This window comes from Coregonus lavaretus (assembly GCF_964263955.1).
Source record: "Coregonus lavaretus genome assembly, chromosome: 19".
Classification (NCBI taxonomy): Eukaryota; Metazoa; Chordata; class Actinopteri; order Salmoniformes; family Salmonidae; genus Coregonus; species Coregonus lavaretus.
In genome coordinates this window covers 28,964,427-28,986,691 of record NC_140006.1, presented here as the reverse complement: position 1 = coordinate 28,986,691, position 22,265 = coordinate 28,964,427, and the positions used below count along the sequence as shown (strand labels likewise).

The following is a 22,265-nucleotide window of genomic DNA, read 5'->3' as shown; positions in this document are numbered from 1 at the left end:
GCTTCGACGACCATAGCCCAAAATACCCCCCTGGAGATAACACACCTTAGGGATAGTAGCCAAGCAAAGGTCTAAAATACATTATGTTGGCACAAAGATGGCAATTTCATCCAGCAAGGCATTTTTATTGACAGATCTCCACCGAGAAATGCTCGTTTAAAAACCCTGCAATATACAAAAAGTGAATCCAGCCACTGAAATAACAGAAAACCTAGAGAACAGATCAAGCCATGATAAAAGTTAGACTAAAAGAGAAAACTTTAATTTCAGATACAAGAGAATAGTACTATTTAAAGGCTCCTCTCCAAGAGATAAGCAAGGAGACATTCTCCCTACTAGACAAAATCAAAAATGTTAAGCACACCCTCCTCCGCTTCACAGCAGATGAACTTGACTTCTGAGCTTTCAGATTCCATCGTCGCATCTTTTGAACAGAGATTGTTGAGTCTAAACCAGCATGAGGAAAGCAAAAGAGAGGATTCACATTTTCAGTCAGCGGTCACAAAAAAAAAATATATTTAGTTAACCCAGTAGACCTGCATATTTTTCTAGACATTATCAGGTATATGATAACTGGTCATAAAATCATTTTGTTTATAGAAGCTTTCACAACTTAGCTAATGACTTAACATGCACCGTTTAAAAGGCTTTCTGTTATCAATGTTGTGTTACAGTGAGGAATGAATAAAAGAAGCAAGCGCACAGAAAAAAACCTGAGCTGTCATGATAGACACCTTGAATTAGATGGCACAGCATTTCCAAACATTCACTGGCCATTCCTTGCTAAATATGGTCTATGAATAAATAAGTGGGCATTGGACAGCTGCTGAGACTAAAACAAGGCTAACCAGATAAATGTGTTTGGGTGTAACGCACTGTTATCAAATAAGCATTTAGATCATCTAATACCAATTAGAGTACGCAACATGTTTTATTTAGATTATTTTGAAGTAGTTTGTCATCCAATTATATATATATATTTTTTTTTACATGGGACTTTAACAGTTGACAATCAACCCATGCTAATTGGTAGGGGGAGGCTAAAACAGAGGTCAGAGAAAAGCTCCTTCATTAGGTATTCAGTTGTTTGCCAAACACAATGACAGGTTTGAGGGCATCGCACTTTCAAATCCTATCATTCTTAGGCTGCCATTACACGGCGCAACTTGCACGCACTTCTAGTTGCTTGCATGAGTTGCTTCCCCCCGCAACTAATAAGCAACTTGGTTGCATCCAGTTGAAACGTTTTAACTTTATGCAACTAGTTGCAAGCAACAGCCAATCAAAACCAACACTTGTCACATGATCCATTGAAAGGTTCAGAATTCCAACCCAGTTGTCATGTCAACACAGCTGTCAGTGCTGCGCAGCACAACCCACGATCAGCGTTGACAGAACAGAGACTAGCACAACAGGAGATGTATGCAAATTATTGTACATGGTTTAGCAGTCAATAAATGTAATTTCGAAGTGAACCCAAATCTCTCCCTGACCAGTTTCAACTGAAAGTGTCCACCATGAACTGTGCTAGCTAGCTTAGTTCATTGCTAGCTTGGTTAGCTTGTTGCTAGCTAGCTAGCTTGCCAACCAGCTAGCTGTGTCAGTGTTTGCAATGTAATTTTGGCTAGCTAGCGGCAAAATTTTTAAATATATAGTAAAAATATAAATAATACGGAATAAGGCTTTTAATTGTTTTTTTGGACACATATTTAACCCCTTATTTTTGTTGGCACAAAACTACCTCCATACTTCCATTTGTTTGAATGGGCTACCTTCAGACGTGTCCCGTGACACGTGGGGGTTGTAGAGCAAAACAATAATAGTTTGTAGGCCAAACCGTTCGGACTCTACAGACGTTTAGGTGATAAGACCGATTTTCAGGACGTCTCATGGTCTGACAAACACCGCTCTAGCTCTGCCACCTTTCACCGCATATGCTGAAGGCGCAGAGGCAGATGCTGTGGATTGAGACGCAGCCCGTGCAAAAAACCTGATTTCTCTAGTTTAAACTGATGGGTTTTGATGGGATTTTTTTTTAAATGTTACTTAGATTCATCGGGTTTGAGTTGCTTCATGTAACAGCAAAGTTGCTTGAGATGTCACTTGCAACTGCAACTCAAATTGCGTGAAAGTTGCTTTGTGTAACTCCAGCCTTAGGGTGTCATTCGCACAGATTTCTCAGGAGATCGTGCCAGTACTAAATACTGGGATAGGCCTAAACCTTTTAACCCATTTAGGCCAGCATCAACACATGATTGAGATTTAAAGGTACAATAGACAAGTCTGGATGGACTTTGGCACAATGTCAACGCTGGTGGCAGTGAGAGTAATTGCATGTTGGACTCTGGAACGTGCTTATCTCGTCCCGCCATGCTTTTTGCGAGCACGTGCTAGACTGACAGGGCTGTCTGACAGACTGCCTGCTTAGAATGCGTGGACTTCCCATTGACGGAGAAAAATGTTTGGGCTCTCGTCGAGCAGAAGTTCGATAATGGAAATTGATGACATAACATCTCACACACATTAAAGTTTACAGCTTTGGTGAAACTACTTTCTATTGCGGCAGCCTGGCTGTCTCATGCCCCTATCAGCTGTCTGTCGTTGGCAAAAAAAATACATTTTAGCATGAAACAATTGGCTAAAGCAAAAACATCAACATACATTTGGAACATGAAATAAATGTGCATCCAATCTGATGCCAGAAATGTTGATACTTTAGCAATGAAAATTATTTTGCAAAGCTATATATTGGCCTATATTGCATAAGAAAAAACATTGTATAAAGAAGACTAGCAAATTATACAGACACACAACAATTGATCAAATTTAACCACCCACAACTCAACATAGGATTTCAGACAATTTAGACATCTTATGTAGTAGCAGTAACATTACTGTATTACCATCCTATCCTCAGTCAGGGTTTCCCAAAGTTGATCCTGTGGCCCCCCTGGGTGCACGTTTTGTTTTTTTCCCCTAGCACTACACAGCTGATTTAAATAACCAACTCATCATCAAGCTATGATTATCTGAATCAGTTGTGTAGTGCTTGGGCAAAAACCAAAACGTGCACCGAGGGGGGACCCCAGGACCGAGTTTGGGAAACCCTGCTCTGAGTGACATATGTGAGTGACATAAATTGTACAATATGGCAGTAGTTAGGTTATCAGGCCTAGGTATCTTGGCATCCCCTGGTCAGATGTTGGCCGGCTCCCCCAAAACTGCTCTGTGGAGGTCTGGGGTGTAGATGCAGTTGTTGTGTCTTCAATGCATAGATAATTTGTCTTACAAATACACACGCTTTGCTACTTGCATAGCCAAAATGGGGATGTGGTTCTGGAATAAATTAGAAACGGATTCTAAATGGAATCCCCTTTACATTACTAACGAGATCACCTCTTCACACATTAACACTTGTTATAAGGGCCTAGCTAATGTTATAAAACACAACTTATCTCGATTAAGGCTAGTTATTTCAGAGCTGGCCAAGACCAGACCAGACTAAAGGCTGCAATGGAATGGAATGGAATATGACAGTCAGAGTGATATGCTTAATTGCTTACTAATGAATGCCTACACACATAGTTGGCTAACTAGCTAGTTAGGTAGCTAGCTAAATACATTACATGGGCCGAAATGGACCTCTGAAAATTTAATTTGTTAAAATATTTAAACCACAGTCTGCATAGCAAATTTATGTGGTGCTTAGCAAAGTGTGCTAGCTGACTTTGCTCAAATTAACACCCCGCCACTTGCCAAATGCGGGTAGATTTTGGCATTAGCGGGTAAGATGTCTATTTCATTAGCCACGTTGGTGGGTGGTCAGGGATACACAGTGTGAGCATTCCACTGGCCTTTGTGAGTAAAAATAGTAAAGTATGATCACATTTATAGTAAAATAAATGCTGCAGTAGCTGTTTTCAAAGTATTTCTGCCGTTTTGTTTCATAGCTGGTAAATTAATCGCACAAAGTCAAAGAACTACGAATCCTATATAGCCTATCCCACCTCGCGCTGAAACAATGCCTGGCTGGGGATGGTGCGTGAAGAGCTGAGTGTAATATAATTTTTTAGAAGTGCTGCGCCCATGCATAAAAGTTGGTCTAATTTACTTTAAACGAAAGTCTACTGCAGTGAGACTTTGTCCTTGTGTTTCTTGGCTATTTACATTGTTTTGTTCACAAGCTAGGTTGTTTTTCAATGTTTGAGTTTCAACTGCTAGGGAAGAGCTTCTACTAGTCAGACTCAATCTCACAGGCACAAACATGACTCGAGTCGCGTTACCACGGTAACCTCCCGCCCTTAAAGGGGCAGATGAAAATGTTAGTCTCATTTGTGATATTTTGGTTAAAAGACTCAGGTCAAAAAAAATGAAATGAAACAACACACCACATTACTTCTTACTAGTAATACATTTATTGTTTTAGAAACATTACAAAGCATACTCATGTTTTTTGTGTGTTTTGTTGGTGTAATTGTATTGAAAAATAAATAATTTGGCTGGTAAAAAATCTTTGTGGCTGCCACAGTGGCTGGTGGACCAAAAAGTTAATTTTAGGCTTTGCTAGCTAGCTTGGCTAGCTTTTTACATCAAGTCAGTAAAATATATAATGCTTAGCTGGAACATAGTATGAATAACGTTAGATGACTAGTATGATTTATAACAGAGAGGAATAGTTAGTAAATGCTGCTAAGCTAACGTTAGTTTTGAGTTCTAGCTAGCTTACCAGCTTTGAGTGGATTATTGTTACGGTCCGTCCATCAGTTCCCGAAGTACCTATCCACTCCTTCCGATCACCCTGGTCTTTCCACAACCTTCATCCAACTTACTCTTTGCTGGTCAAACTTTTTTTTAGCAAATAGTTTGCCATCTGTTTGCGGTTGACAGCATAGTCCTTGGTGAAACTTATTTTCGTTCGCTCCGTAATGTTGTCCATGTTTGTTGTGGGGTGAGTGACTGGGGTCCTTACAGGGGATTTCCACATAATACGATAATTTGGATAGCCATGCTCATGTTGTGGTCCTCTGTAGCTCAGCTGGTAGAGCACGGCGCTTGTAACGCTAAGGTAGTGGGTTCGATCCCCGGGACCACCCATACACAAAAAATGTATGCACGCATGACTGTAAGTCGCTTTGGATAAAAGCGTCTGCTAAATGGCATATTATTATTATTATGTTGGTGCTAGCAAGCAGGCTAGGTATCAACAGCCAATCCAGTAGGGGCTGGAAACTATAATGAGCTTCGACTGGTCAATAGCACCGCGATGTTGCAGAGTATTTGCATAAAGTTCCGCTTTCCCCAACTTTGATTCCGCCCTGTTCACGCTCCCTCTCCGATGCTCACATCTTGTCATCACCTGTGGAAAACCACTTTTAGGAGGCAAGTGGCCACGCCTCTTACGTGAGAGTGCACAGGCCAAATTTCCCGCAAATCAGACCCAACCAATGTAATTATAGCTGCGGCCACAGACTTCAAAGCATTTTATTTTCTTATCCTTGCCACTTTATATTGGCTTTTGAATGAAAATTGTTGACATACAGTGCCTTCAGAAAGTATTCATGCCCCTCGACTTTTTCCAAATTTTGTGTTACAGCCCGAATTTAAAATTGATTAAATTGAGATTTTGTGTTACTGGCCGACACACAATACCCCATAATGTCAAACAACCCCTTTGTTATGGCAAGCATAAATAAATTCAGGAGTAAAAATTTGCACATAAGTCAGATAATAAGTTACATGGACACACTGTGTGTAATAATAGTGTTTAACATGATTTCTGAATGACTACCTCATCTCTGTACCCTACACATACAATTATCTGTAAGGTCCCTCAGTCGAGCAGTGAATTTCAAACACAGATTCAACCACAAAGATCAGGAAGGTTTTCCAATGCCTCGCAAATAAGGGCATCTATTGGTAGATGGGTAAAAAATTAAATAATAACAGACATAAAATATCCCTTTGAGCATGGTGAAGTTAATAATTACACGTTGGATGGTGTATCAATACACCCAGTCACTACAAAGATACAGGCATCCTTCCTAGCTTTTTTTCTCTCAAACTAGAAAAATTTGACCGAACGGCTATCAGCCTACCTTGGCAGGAACAACTCATTAGTGACAGCATGTGACAATGCAGCAAGAGGTGCTTTGATTTGGCAGTGCAAAGGACTGCCCCTAAACCTTCCACTGCCCTTATAATTAGCTCAGAGCGGCAAGAATGTTAAGTTTCAACTTCAAAGTAAACAATGATGAATGGACAGCAAACATAGGGTGTAATTAAGCTTTTTAGGGATCCCCATCACAGAATGAATCTTGAGAGTGTAAGGTCTCCAAAAAGATAAGGTTCTGTCTTGAGGGCTGTGCGTAAGAGACTTTCCCTATAAGATGGAAAGACAGGCAGGTAAATTAAAGGAACAGAGAGATCCAGGAGAGAAAGAGAGGAGGATGGGCGGGATAGAGGGGACGATATGGTCAGACGGATAGGAATGACTAAACAAAAAGGCTAATCCAGCAACTGAATAACCCCTCCCCAGGTAAAGGAAAAAGACAAAGGAGTTTTGTGAGGTTGTATGACTTTAGGAGGGGAAGGTGGGGAGCAGTCACCCATGCCTCAGATCTAAAGATAGGACTCTGTCTTCGTCAGAGACTCTGGCGGCACCTTTGATAGAGAGAGGGTTTATTCAAAGAGTTACAAGTTTAAACTGCCACTGGTGGAAATCCTAAAATGGCTGCATTTTTGCTTTAATAATGTGTCCTTGGAAAAGTTATTCCTGGTTGACAATATTTGAAGAACTAAGTGACCCTGAGCAGTGATTTGCTCACCAAGGGTGGTCATCAACTCAAATACAAATGCAAGTGCGTCGAACAACTCAAATCAAATAGGCCTAATATCTAAGCTATAATGACTAATATTCAGGAGTGCTTCAATTACTTGCGCTAAAAACATAATAGTACAGGTAAAGCAAAGGCTAGCCAGCTCACTTTGGATTTTTTTTGCAAGAAGCACAAGATTTTGCCTAATGGACAGAAAGAATAGCCTACACTTCAATTTATGAAGACTGGGCCTAATCCATGTGAAATGAACTAGTAGGAACAAAGACCAGAGTTTGGCTACATTTTAGTCATTTAGCAGACGCTCTTATCCAGAGCGACTTACAGTTAGTGAGTGCATACATTATTTATTTTTTCATACTGGCCCCCCGTGGGCACAGCTTAGACCACTGCGCCATTCGGGAGACCTTATCTACTATCACCTACAGTGGGGGAAAAAAGTATTTAGTCAGCCACCAATTGTGCAAGTTCTCCCACTTAAAAAGATGAGAGAGGCCTGTAATTTTCATCATAGGTACACGTCAACTATGACAGACAAATTGAGAAAAAAAATCCAGAAAATCACATTGTAGGATCTTTTATGAATTGATTTGCAAATTATGGTGGAAAATAAGTATTTGGTCACCTACAAACAAGCAAGATTTCTGGCTCTCACAGACCTGTAACTTCTTCTTTAAGAGGCTCCTCTGTCCTCCACTCGTTACCTGTATTAATGGCACCTGTTTGAACTTGTTATCAGTATAAAAGACACCTGTCCACAACCTCAAACAGTCACACTCCAAACTCCACTATGGCCAAGACCAAAGAGCTGTCAAAGGACACCAGAAACAAAATTGTAGACCTGCACCAGGCTGGGAAGACTGAATCTGCAATAGGTAAGCAGCTTGGTTTGAAGAAATCAACTGTGGGAGCAATTATTAGGAAATTGAAGACATACAAGACCACTGATAATCTCCCTCGATCTGGGGCTCCACGCAAGATCTCACCCCGTGGGGTCAAAATGATCACAAGAACGGTGAGCAAAAATCCCAGAACCACACGGGGGGACCTAGTGAATGACCTGCAGAGAGCTGGGACCAAAGTAACAAAGCCTACCATCAGTAACACACTACGCCGCCAGGGACTCAAATCCTGCAGTGCCAGACGTGTCCCCCTGCTTAAGCCAGTACATGTCCAGGCCCGTCTGAAGTTTGCTAGAGTGCATTTGGATGATCCAGAAGAGGATTGGGAGAATGTCATATGGTCAGATGAAACCAAAATATAACTTTTTGGTAAAAACTCAACTCGTCGTGTTTGGAGGACAAAGAATGCTGAGTTGCATCCAAAGAACACCATACCTACTGTGAAGCATGGGGGTGGAAACATCATGCTTTGGGGCTGTTTTTCTGCAAAGGGACCAGGACGACTGATCCGTGTAAAGGAAAGAATGAATGAGGCCATGTATCGTGAGATTTTGAGTGAAAACCTCCTTCCATCAGCAAGGGCATTGAAGATGAAACGTGGCTGGGTCTTTCACATGACAATGATCCCAAACACACCGCCCGGGCATGAAGGAGTGGCTTCGTAAGAAGCATTTCAAGGTCCTGGAGTAGCCTAGCCAGTCTCCAGATCTCAACCCCATAGAAAATCTTTGGAGGGAGTTGAAAGTCCGTGTTGACCAGCGACAGCCCCAAAACATCACTGCTCTAGAGGAGATCTGCATGGAGGAATGGGCCAAAATACCAGCAACAGTGTGTGAAAACCTTGTGAAGACTTACAGAAAACGTTTGACCTGTGTCATTGCCAACAAAGGGTATATAACAAAGTATTGAGAAACTTTTGTTATTGACCAAATACTTATTTTCCACCATAATTTGCAAATAAATTCATAAAAAGTCCTACAATGTGATTTTCTGGATTTTTTCCCCTCATTTTGTCTGTCATAGTTGACGTGTACCTAAGATGAAAATTACAGGCCTCTCTCATCTTTTTAAGTGGGAGAACTTGCACAATTGGTGGCTGACTAAATACTTTTTTTCCCCACTGTACATATCAGTGATCAGCCACTGAAGTCCAGTGGTCCTCTGTACAAAGGAGGGAATGTCACAACAAAGTGAAGAAATGGCCTTGTTGTTCCACAGGAAGAGATTATATTTGGCCAGGCAGACAAGGGAAGTCACAGCAGTGAATCTGATTATACCCCTGTCTTGACTTTAGTCTGCGGAAACCCAAGTGATCAAGCCCTGCTCAAACACAACATAGGTCTGGTTGAGCAGCTAATTTCTAAAATGTGGTTTGTTAGAGGAGTAAAGAAATTAAAGGCTGCACACCCATTAGCTCTCCTGGAGGATGGTTGACCACCATTGATGTACACTGAGTGTACAAAACATTAGGAACACCTGCTCTTTTCATGACATAGACTGACCAGGTGAAAACTATGATCCCTTATTGATGTCACTTGTTAAATCCACCTCAATCCGTGTAGATGAAGGGGAGGAGACAGGTTAAAGAAGGATTTTTAAGCCTTGAGACAATTGAGACATGGATTGTGTATGTGTGCCATTCAGAGGGTGAATGGGCAAGACAAAACATTGAAGTGCCTTTGAACGGGGTATGGTAGTAGGTGCCAGGGCACTGGTTTGTGTCAAGAACGGTAATGCTACTGGGTTGTTCACGCTCAACAGTTTCTCGTGGGTATTAAGAATGATCCACCACCCAAAGGACATCCAGCCAACTTGACAACTGTGGGAAGCATTGGAGTCAACATGGGCCAGCATCCCTGTGAAACACTTGACACCTTGTAGAATCCATGCCTGACAAATTGAGGCCGTTCAGAGGGAAAAAGCGGGGGTGCAACGCAATATCAGGAAGGTGTTCTTAATGTTTTGTACACTCAGTGTAAATCCCAAATGGAAGGCAAACAGATTGTTTGTCATCTGTAGCACCATAGACTCCACTGAACAGCCAAAACAAGATCAATAACTCAATGCATGCACACACTCCTATTGAATATGCATTCACCTGTATTGTGAATAGGCCTATGCAAACTTAATTTACCCAGTTTATCAAGAGATTTAACATTCAAATAAAATTATAATGTTGTTATGTAGTTAGATTGGTAAAAATCATTTCAAATGTATTGTTTGATTTTAAAAGTGATCCATTAATGCATATACAGCCGTCTCTGGAAAATGTTGTCATATAAATTTTAACATTTAATGATATTGAATATCGCCCTAAAATAAAATCGCCATTGCCCTCCTTGACCTGAAAAATCGGTATCTGTTGTTCTACTTAAAACTGTATACAGAGGAGAAAATAACAACAGTAGGGATTAACATGGGTAACCGGGAACACAAAATAAAATGACAAGACCCGGGAAATTACAAAACAAATTCCCCATGTCGGCACTAATGCAATTCCACTAAATACACAACATGCGCAGCATCAGATTAGCAAAAAAAAGAAGCAAATTATCCAAACAGGTTGTCGCGTGGAAGCCTTAAGCCTAGCGGATTTACTTCACACAAAATCGCTATAAATTCAAAGCACACGCATAATTGACACTGCCGGACTGCACACGCAACCCAAATGTAGTTAATAAACCCTACAGTAAACCCCTACTGCCTATAAAAGAACATGTGCCTCTTTGAGCTTTCATTCTGACTCTTCAGACAGTCACAAATTTGATAGGCCTATGCACAATTCACTACATAGGCATCTCCGTCACAGACAAGAAATCTTAACAATTCAGAGAGGCATGAAGGAAGATTTCTATCTTCTCCTGTCCTAGAGAGGATACTTTCCTATCCAGTCCCAATCCCACTGAAACCCCAAATCCCGACTCCTTTCCTAACTTTATTTTGTAATCCATAGGTTGCATTATCAAAGCACGTCTCTCGCCTATGCATGTCAAAATACCGCCATAACATTTCCCCCGCTTCTCTGCGCTGTCTCATAATTGCTGCCCATATGAGAGCTTTGGTAAAGAATTTGTGATCAATGAGAGATAGACATGGATATTTTTAAAAACAGAGTTGGTCCCCGTTAAGATCACTTGATATTTAAACTATTTACACTCTTCATCGCTCTGTTATTCATGAGCTGATCTGCTATCTGTTTAATCATCAACTCGATTTTGTCAAATATAGGATACAGTAGCTTCATTACTGGGATAGGTTCAGTAGATTGGGTTTCGGAGCTTATTTGCGCTTTGTTAAATGTACCTTAGCCTTTCCTAATTCAAAATTAAATTCAGATACCTGTGTGTGACCATCAGAAAAACCTAGGGCATTAGAAATATAAGGTTCCCACGCTGAGATAATTCCTTCACCAGCAAAACAATAGGATCTAACAGGATGACGTCTCACCCCCCCCCCATTCCCCACCATGTTCAGATTGGTATAATTTGCAACAGCTGGCCAGTCTTAAAAAATGACTGTTTTTTTATGGTGTTTGGGAAAGCCTACAACGAAAATTATGACTAGAGACCCCCAGGGACCAGAGAATGACTTTCCCAAAGGCTTTCCCACACTGCTGCGCACCATCTCATCTCTGGCGCAGACAAACCACTTCCTGTTTGCTGGCCAAAGCTATAGTCTGGCCGTTAACCACCTCCCAGATCACAGGAGAATCCAAGAACAGGATTCACATACTGAGAAAGACATATTGTACATTTTACTATATGTCACATTAACAAAACAAAGGGGTAAGTTATGGTGAAGAGTTTTTCACATCCTGATACTGAATGGTTTCAGAAGTAAGCCTACAGAGGATAGAGCATACAAAAGAGTTCAAGCACAACTTCAGTAGATTTGGCCAATGGTACATTGAAAGCAATCTTACAACTGTGTAGCATTAACTATTTGACGTACACATAAGAATGAATGGCTTTTTTGAGTGGACATGTCTCTGTCATATTAAAGTCACTAACTTGGGTTAATAAGCTATTTTACGATTGTTATCTGGATAATAGGCAGAACTGTTCATATCCTGCAGGTGTTCACTGCACGTTCATAGGAGTAAAACATTGTTCAGTTTGCTTTGTTAGTTTTTCCTTTACTACATTATGGTGCTGCTTCTTGGAATACAAATTGTAACCAACCTTGGCAACCATTTGTGCCCTGTTAAATAGCCTAAGTAGGGAGAATCCACACTATTTAGGAAAAAGCTTCCCTTCTCCTTTAAGGATCTCAACAAATGCCTTTAAAAGTACATTTCAAACAAAAACCTCTAGGGGATGTCTCCCTCATTGTTCACATTCTTCATAGAGACTGACATTTCAGGGCATAGGTGAAGAGAATTCCCCTCAGAAATGGGCACACCATGAATATTAATTTATCTTCAGCACTGAGTGTGGGCTAAACTGGGGAACATAATTTGCCTAGGGATTCAAGAGTGGAGGATACTATATCAGAGAGGCAGGACACATCTTCAACCTCTAGTTAAATGTCTGCCATGTTGACAAGTCGGGACATGCCTTCTTCCTGCCCAAACAAGCCCTTCAAGGGCATACTGAGATGAAAGTCATCAAAGCCTTGAATATATACAAACAAAAGCTTAAATCTTAACAAAATAAATATGGTCATTTAACCAGTACTTTTATCTTAAGTGACTTACTATTAACACTATTAAGTAGGACAGACAAGTAGGATAGATGTTTTACTTGTCCAAAAGCTCAAGTCACTTGTCCCTCCCCAAAAAAGGTCTAACACCATTTTTACATCATGGTACAAAATAAAATGCATTACTATCTTTTTTACCATAGAGAATCAGACAAAAATGTAGGCTACACTGCCTATTCAAGCCTGTCTCAAAATACAACACTGCCCCTTTAAGGCTCTCCTGGTGGATGATCAGCCACCTTTGGTAGACTATAAAATATTGCAACATTACAATTACAACCAAATACTTTATGTATTTTATAAAATAATTCCCTCCAGGGCTCGAAATTAAGGGCGACCCGTCATCCCTGGGCCGATTTAAAATATGTCTACAGTTCAAAACAGACTCTGGGACAGTTCTGGGACGACAGATCCAAAATTCATACAACCACTGCACAAAAACATTTTTTTAAAGCAATGAGGCTGATGCAACAGATCAGTCCGTTTAGTTTAAAATGTTGATACAATTCTTCATATTTTAAGCTCAACAATGCGCACATGGCTGTAAGCTATGCGCCAATGGGCTCCCGAGTGGTGCAGCGGTCTAAGGCACTGCATCTCAGTGCTTGAGGCGTCACTACAGACCCCCTGGTTCAATTCCAGGCTGTATCACAACCGGCCGTGATTGGGAGTCCCATAGGGCGGCGCACAATTGGCCCAGCGTCGTCCGGGTTTGGCCGGTGTAGGTTGTCATTGTAAATAAGAATTTGTTCTTAACTGACTTGCCTAGTTAAATAAAGGTTAAATAAATAAATAAATAAAATGTTCCAAAATGCAATTAGCAGGAAAACACTGTTCTCAAAAGCGCACCGCACGCGCGAGCGGTTTCATGTGACAGAGATGAAAATATCTGTTAGAAATAAAAAGAAGAGGGGAGATCTAAAGATGTATCAACTAGCATGGGTTACTAATACAAATAGGATTATGCATTTTGCTGCTGGACAATACAATAAAGTTGATTTGGAAACCAATAGAACATGAGAAAAATGCTGGTTTCAATGGCATATTAAGTGTTTCAATAATTCCCTCAACATTTCTATGGTTGTATTGTATTTTGAAACAAGGTAAGACATGCTTCATAAAATTACATTAAACGGCCAGGTTTTAACAATTAAGTTAATGGTTAAATAGTTTCAAAATTCTGACCGCCTCCGCTCAGATTCAAGGTGGGTGAGGTGCACAACAGGTACTGTCCTTCACTCTTCGGTCTTGTGACCGTTTGATCTGAACGAACCGTGCCTCGAGTATGCCGACAGAATCAAGCCTTTAGACATTATTGTTAATTATCCTTTATTATACTTGTCAAACATGACTGGCGTTTAGAAACATTTATGCAATTAAAAGTCTCATTAAAGTTTGGCTACATTTTCTGGCGCCTCCCTCATGTCAGCATCGGTTTGGACATGAGGCTGTAGCCAATATGCATATCACCTACACTTTGACATGTAAGCTTTTATATTTATGTAGGCCTACAAACAAATTTGATTGGAATATTATTCCAATATTTGCCCCTTAACAAATTCTGATTGGAGTAATTGTTTGATATTGTGATGTGAGATTTTTTTTGACACCTTAAATCTATATTTTTCTTGTCAAGCGTTAATGTCGAGCCCTGCATCTAGGCCAATTATTCTCTAAAGAATATGATCAAATGCATAGCTACACAAACAGCAAGATTTCGAATGAAAATATTTGATTTGACCTCAACATGCCAACTAGCAACAACCATACTTCGAGTGAGGTTGGCAAACAGAATGTAAACAGAGGGCTGCCTGCCTTAAAAAGAAGACAGGCCAGCCACCTCACCCATTGTGGCTTTGAGTTTCTGACAAGCAGAGTAGGTGCTCAAGCACATCTTTCCCCACTCCCTTAGTCACCTCCCCACAATATAATTTTGCTTGGGAGGCAGAAAATCAGTGATTCAAGTAATGTGAACATTCTAATCAGTGAACTTATGCCTTTAGTGATAATGGGAAACTAACAGAGGTCAATTCATGCCAAGAGTGCCAGCCTTGTGTGGTCTTGTTGTGAGGCTTTGTAATATATTAGTCAATAATAAAATGATATTAAAAGCTCAATGTTGCTAATGACAAGAAATAAGTTGAGAATATGATTGAACAGAAATGTTTCACAATTTTTCCCCTTGAACATACTGCTTCACATTTATTAATATTAACAACTCAATAAGCTTGAAAAGTACAGGTGACTGACAAAATAAAGGAAACACCAACATAAAGTGTGTTAATAGGGCGTTGGCCCACCATGAGCCAGAACAGCTTTAATGCACCTTGGCATATATTCTACAAGTGTCTGGATATATACAGTGGGGAAAAAAAGTATTTAGTCAGCCACCAATTGTGCAAGTTCTCCCACTTAAAAAGATGAGAGAGGCCTGTAATTTCCATCATAGGTACACGTCAACTATGACAGACAAATTGAGGAAAAAAAATCCAGAAAATCACATTGTAGGATTTTTTATGAATTTATTTGCAAATTATGGTGGAAAATAAGTATTTGGTCACCTACAAACAAGCAAGATTTCTGGATCTCACAGACCTGTAACTTCTTCTTTAAGAGGCTCCTCTGTCCTCCACTCGTTACCTGTATTAATGGCACCTGTTTGAACTTGTTATCAGTATAAAAGACATCTGTCCACAACCTCAAACAGTCACACTCCAAACTCCACTATGGCCAAGACCAAAGAGCTGTCAAAGGACACCAGAAACAAAATTGTAGACCTGCACCAGGCTGGGAAGACTGAATCTGCAATAGGTAAGCAGCTTGGTTTGAAGAAATCAACTGTGGGAGCAATTATTAGGAAATGGAAGACATACAAGACCACTGATAATCTCCCTCGATCTGGGGCTCCACGCAAGATCTCACCCCGAGGGGTCCAAATGATCACAAGAACGGTGAGCAAAAATCCCAGAACCACACGGGGGGACCTAGTGAATGACCTGCAGAGAGCTGGGACCAAAGTAACAAAGCCTACCATCAGTAACACACTACGCCGCCAGGGACTCAAATCCTGCAGTTTCAGACGTGTCCCCCTGCTTAAGCCAGTACATGTCCAGGCCCGTCTGAAGTTTGCTAGAGTGCATTTGGATGATCCAGAAGAGGATTGGGAGAATGTCATATGGTCAGATGAAACCAAAATATAACTTTTTGGTAAAAACTCAACTCGTCGTGTTTGGAGGACAAAGAATGCTGAGTTGCATCCAAAGAACACCATACCTACTGTGAAGCATGGGGGTGGGAACATCATGCTTTGGGGCTGTTTTTCTGCAAAGGGACCAGGACGACTGATCAGTGTAAAGGAAAGAATGAATGGGGCCATGTATCGTGAGATTTGGAGTGAAAACCTCCTTCCATCTGCAAGGGCATTGAAGATGAAACGTGGCTGGGTCTTTCAGCATGACAATGATCCCAAACACACCGCCCGGGCAACGAAGGAGTGGCTTCGTAAGAAGCATTTCAAGGTCCTGGAGTGGCCTAGCCAGTCTCCAGATCTCAACCCCATAGAAAATCTTGGGCGGGAGTTGAAAGTCCGTGTTGCCCAGCAACAGCCCCAAAACATCACTGCTCTAGAGGAGATCTGCATGGAGGAATGGGCCAAAATACCAGCAACAGTGTGTGAAAACCTTGTGAAGACTTACAGAAAACGTTTGACCTGTGTCATTGCCAACAAAGGGTATATAACAAAGTATTGAGAAACTTTTGTTATTGAACAAATACTTATTTTCCACCATAATTTGAAAATAAATTCATTAAAAATCCTACAATGTGATTTTCTGGATTTTTTTTTCTCATTTTGTCTGTCATAGTTGACGTGTACCTATGATGAAAATTACAGGCCTCTCTCATCTTTTTAAGTGGGAGAACTTGCACAATTGTTGGCTGACTAAATACTTTTTTTCCCCACTGTAGGGTTTGGCTGATTGCATATTTTCATACCGTCATACCGTTTCTATCCCATACCAGGGTATACGGTATTACCGGAGTGCACATGAGGGGCGCTATTTAAAAATAAAAACGCACAAAACTATTTAGGCAACAGGGATCTTGGATTGAATGTCTCTGCTGTAACCAAGAAGCTTGATCTTGACATCAAGCCACTTAGCTAGCAAGTTAGCTGGAGCCCTGAGCTGGATATCATTTTCTTATAGTTATACTTAACTTATAGTTATAAGCAGTGGCGTAGCACACACAATAAGTTATTTTTAACGGTATTGAAAATTATACCATCGTTATTTCGAAATACCCCGGTTTAAACTGTATATCGCCCAAGCGCAGGCTAGAACTCTTTCATCCTTTGGTGTCTCAGGCACAGCTCCAGAATCTCCCAGAAGTGTTCAATTGGGTTGAGATCTGGTGACTGAGACGGCCATGGCATATGATTTACATCGTTTTCATGCTCATCAAACCATTCAGTGACCTCTCGTGCCCTGTGGATGGGGGCATTGTCATCCTATGGGGGCATAGCCATGGTAGCCAAAATAATGGCCCCGCCCAGCATTTTTACACATGACCCTAAGAATGATGGGATGTTAATTGCTTAATTAACTCAGGAACCACACCTGTGTGGAAGCACCTGCTTTCAATATACATTGTATCCCTCATTTACTCAAGTGTTTCCATTATTTTGGTAGTTACCTGTATGTCAGATAACACAGTAGTGTTAATTCCATTTCTAGTAATCACACTAATATCACTAAGACAGCATCAGCCATCCTGAATGTTAGGGCTCATTGCAACAGGAGCTTAGGTAATGCCAACAGTCAATTGGAATTGTAAACTTGAGTGCTACTTCACAAAAGGAAGTGACATTTTACAGAGCTCAATCTAATCTCCCTCTTTACGCATCAAATAGCCTAGATACTGTAATCACACGGGCCAGTCAATGTGACTACCGGTATCTTTGAAACTGACAGAAACCACACTGTATTATCAAGTGGGTTACCGCCAAACCAGAATATGTCCTCCCAGCTGAGTAACAATGGCATATGGCAGGGGTCGGCAACAGGCGAGCCCTGCCATATAAATATAAATAAATATATATATATTTATATATAATTTTTCTGATTTTAGTTTTGGGTCAAAAAATACTAAAATCACCAGGAATTCACCTAATAATGTGTTCCGGCGACTGAATCTAGTTGCCTACCCCTGGCTATGGTGTACATGTCCTGAAGTATATTGTGCTTTGAGTGTGTTATATGGAGGATTGTGTAGACCAACCATTAACCAATATCAAGATTAGTTTGTATCAAAGCTTTTACAAAGCATAGAATAAATATGAAGTCTTTCACAGCAAAATATAAACTAGACAAAGTGCAGTTTACACCAGCTTTTGTCCACTTATACACTGAACATAAATATAAACCAACATGTAAAGTGTTGGTCCCATGTTTCATGAGCTGAAATAAAAGATCACAGACATTTTCCATATGCACAAAATGCTTATTTCTCTCAAACTTTGTGCACAAATCCCTGTTCGTGAGCATTTTCTCCTTTGCCAAGAGATAACCCATCCACCTGACAGGTGTGGCATATCAAGAAGCTGATTAAACAGCATGATCATTACACAGGTGCACCTTGTGTTTGGGACAATAAAAGGCCTACAAAATATGCAGTTGTCACACAGCACAGATGTCTCAAGTTTTGAGGGAGCGTGCAATTGGCATGCTGAATGCAGGAATGTCCACCAGAGAATGTAATGTTAATTTCTCTACCATAAGCTGCCTCCAACATAGTTTTAGAGAATTTGGCAGTACGTCCAACCGGCTTCAAAACCGCAGACCCCATGTATGGCGTTGTGCGGGCGAGTGGTTTGCTGATGTCAACTTTATGAACAGAGTGCCCCATGGTGGCGGTGGGCTTATGGTATGGGCAGGCATAAGCTACGGACAATGAACACAATTGCATTTTATCAATGGCAATTTGAATGCAAAGAGATACCGTGACGAGATCCTGAGGCCCATTGTCGTGCTATTCATCCGCCGCCATCACCTCATGTTTCAGTATGATAATGCACGACACCATGTCGCAAGGATCTGTACACAATTCCTGGAAGCTGAAAATGTCCCAGTTCTTCCATGGCCTGCATACTCACCAGACATGTCACCCATTGAGCATGTTTGGGATGCTTTGGATCGACGTGTACGACAGCGTGTTCCAGTTCCTGCCAATATCCAGCAACTTCGCACAGCCATTGAATAGGAGTGGGACAACATTCCACAGGCCACAATCAACAGCCTGATCAAATCTATGCTAAGGAGATGTGTCACACTGCATGAGGCAAATGGTGGTCACACCAGATACTGACTGGTTTTCTGATACCTTTAAAAAAAAAAAAAAAAAAGTATCTGTGACCAACAGATGCATATATGTATTCCCAGTCATGTGAAATACATTAGGGCCTAATGAATTTATTTCCATTGACTGATTTCCTTATATGAACTAACTCAGTAAAATCTTTGAAATTGTTGCATGTTGCATTTATATATTTTTTCAGCATAGAATAGGTGATTACAGCCTCCACCAGCTTATCAAAGTTTGTTACCTTAGGGTACAAATAAGCTACAAGGAGACCTATGACTACACCACTGAGGAATGTCCAGCACTATTAAAAACAGTAGTGCTGGGTGAATACTGAAACTCCTCTCAAATAATTTCAAAAGAAACTTTCCATAAAGTATCTCTGGAATAAGCACTAATATTCCCATTCCAATCATTATTGGAAGGACAGTTATTTTTCAGTACATTGTAGATGGGTCTCCACAACATGTGACCCCCCCAGTTTAAATTAAAATGTCTTGCTTCATCGTGCATTTCATCTGGCGTACTCTACAAAATCCCTAAAATACTAATTTGTCAAAACTAACAAGACCCAGATGGAGCATTAGGAGTTAGACAAACCCCCGATATCCATAGCTTGAGTCTAGAACGTTCAGCTGTGCGGCAGCTCAGGCAAATCCCATTACGTACAAGTAGAACTATATCTGAGGAATCCATTCCTCTGGTTAAATGTAAGGCATGAAGAGCATGATAACTGTTTTCATGACTCTGAATACACAAAGGAAACGCAAATATATATTTAAGGCATATTTTACGCACAGATAGAACTCAATGTGTATCTACTGATGGTGTCAGAAGCTGTCTTATGTCTGCCACAAAGAACTAAGCAGTCAGTGTGTGATTGCCAGACAAACATTGTTGCACATCTCGGCTTGTCAGCTAGGCTTTGTTTTCAAATTGAAACTTTGTAATCATCAAACCTATTCTATTCATGGTTTATATGAACAGTTGTTTCGAGGTCAATCTTTGCTCAGAGTTAAAAAGTCGCCACCTAATCCGTCTGCAGATGAGATGATGAATAGTGCTCTTATGGTAACGGTAGCTAAACATATTGGACTGTTTTATGTGCTTGAAACATAATAAAAACAACACTTACCAAGATGAAGAGTTAGATTGATTGAGTGTGGATACTGGATGCCCGCTAACATAGTCTGACTTTGCCACCAGGTGGTGTCCTGTTGATTGTTGTAATCGGTGAGATACACAGCACTGTGGTGTTGTCTGCGATCCCTGGCATCGCAGATGTGGCACGACTTGGTGACCCCCGTAACCCCGGTTTGTACGCAGTATTCTTCTGGGGGAGAGCCACAAGTATTGGTAGCTACCACAGTGACATTGAAAGCTGCGTTGACAAACTCTGGCATGCATCGCTGAGGACGACTCGAATCATCAGTGCATTCATCCATAGCACTGTGGCTGAAGACAGCCAAACAAGTACATGAAAACAAAACTTGAATAAACCAACGCATTCTCAGCTATTCTAAAAGCAAACGTTTCAAACTTAACCTACAACTACACGAATCCCTCTTCTACACCTTTGAACTTCAAACGTATTGGTAACTACCCAGTTACCAAGATCTTGATAAAACAAGTAAAACCATGCGGGAAACTTTCAATCGCTTCTCCTTTAAAAATGCGTTTGTTCCTTCCAGAATTATTGTCCTTGCTCTTGCGCAGACTTCCACGGTCTCAGTGCTTTCTGTCCACCGCCATGGAGAAACTTCAGAATGAAAATAACTATCCGACTACACCCTAGCATCTACTGCGCAAGTCAAAACTTCAAAAAAAAAATCTCTACATCGACTTCCGTATGAAGGATGCTTTGATGATGTGCCGACTCTAGGAAAAGGTACGAGTGGATGCAGCCCCGAGAATCGACACAAGCGGGCGTAACATAACAATCTTCAAGACATCCCGCTGTTTTAGTTTTCTACTCTTTTCACAGTGCGTATAGCCTGCCAGAAACGCAAAACCGCACAGGAAGAGTGAACATTTCAATGCAACACAATAGACAAACAAAACTTCGCCACAGTATCAACCATGCATTATTTATTTCTAAACTAGTGTGAAAAAAGTCGGATTGTCAAATTAAAAACGCCTATCTGCAGATTATATTCAGACATGTTTCTTAATAAAACATTTAGGAGTTGAAATATAGTATCTATACAGATATTTAAACAATGTAAAAAGGCCTAGGGTAAGCGTACCTATTACGCCCACGTACCTATTAAAGCCACTTCCATCTTTGGATTCAAAGAAAAAAGAAAAACATTTCCTGCTGTGTAATGTTTCAACCAATTAATCTGGTTGTTCTATAACGGTTTTGATTCTAAGCCAATCAGATGTATTATTATGAAGTTATTGACAGTTATGTGTAACCTCCCAGTAGTGGCCAATTTGTACGCTGCAAAAAAAACTTTGGCGTGAGGCGACCCTTTAGATAAACTCATTTTTCAGATATTTGATAAGTGACCATACTTCATGTACAATTAAGAGATGAATGTTCTGATATATGCACATGATAGCATATTTAATGGGCATTAATTATTATTTCTTGCCAATTGAAAATATGTGTTTTTCATGCTATTGTAACCGGTGTGAAATGGCTAGCTAGTTAGCGGTGCGCACTAGTAGCGTTTCAATCAGTGACGTCACTCGCTCTGAGACCTTGAAGTAGTTGTTTCCCTTGCTCTGCAAGGGCCGCGGCTTTTGTGGAGCGACGGGTAACGGTGCTTCGAGGGTGACTGTTGTCGATGTGTGCAGAGGGTCCCTGGTTCAAGCCCAGGTAGGGGCGAGGAGAGGGACGGAAGCAACACTGTTACACTAGCAGTTGTGCCTGCATGTCACAGTAACACAGTAGCAGCATCACTTGGTGAACTAAACAACAAGATAATAGATTTCAGGCATTCACAGCTTACATTTTAAAATGCATTTTTTCTTATTTTACTGTTAAATGAACCTTGCATTGTTGTATTGTATTTTTGTAAATTTGACATTTATCTCAGGTGGGCTTAAAGGGTATAGTAGTGTCACGTCTCCTCCCATTGCTCCCCTCTAGCGCTCTGATTCGCTGGTCTACTGAGCCACGGGTCTGAGCGCACCACCTCGGCAACACTGGAATGGAAACCCAACGCACCCTAATCACCTCCAGCACCTGCACCTCATCACCACCCCTATTTAGCCCTGGACTGTTCTGGATGTTGTTGTGTGTGTTTGTTTAGCTTTGTGTCATTTACGCTATCTTTGTTATTTCGCTTTGTCATTGTTAAGTAAACCTTGACCTTGTTAATTCCTGCCTCTTCGTATACTCAGTACTCGTCACAGAATCACACACCAAACGAAAATGGACGCAGCAGGAGTTTCCCAGTGCCACGACCAGCAGAAGCTTACCCAGTTGAACGCCGCCATGCAGGAAGTGCTCCAAACTCTGCAT

General features: G+C 40.9%; 1 protein-coding gene across 1 annotated transcript in view; it reads right to left on the bottom strand.

Moving 5' to 3' along the window:
* Positions 1–20,510, bottom strand: part of LOC311146259 (laminin subunit gamma-1-like) — a 95,106-nt gene extending 74,596 nt beyond the window's left edge. The window contains exon 1 of the mRNA XM_084182757.1: positions 19,929–20,510. Within this exon, the coding sequence (XP_084038883.1) occupies positions 19,929–20,301 (373 nt within the window). The 5' untranslated portion in view covers positions 20,302–20,510. The remainder of the gene's footprint in view (positions 1–19,928) is intronic.
* Between the last annotated feature and the right edge of the window lie 1,755 nt (positions 20,511–22,265).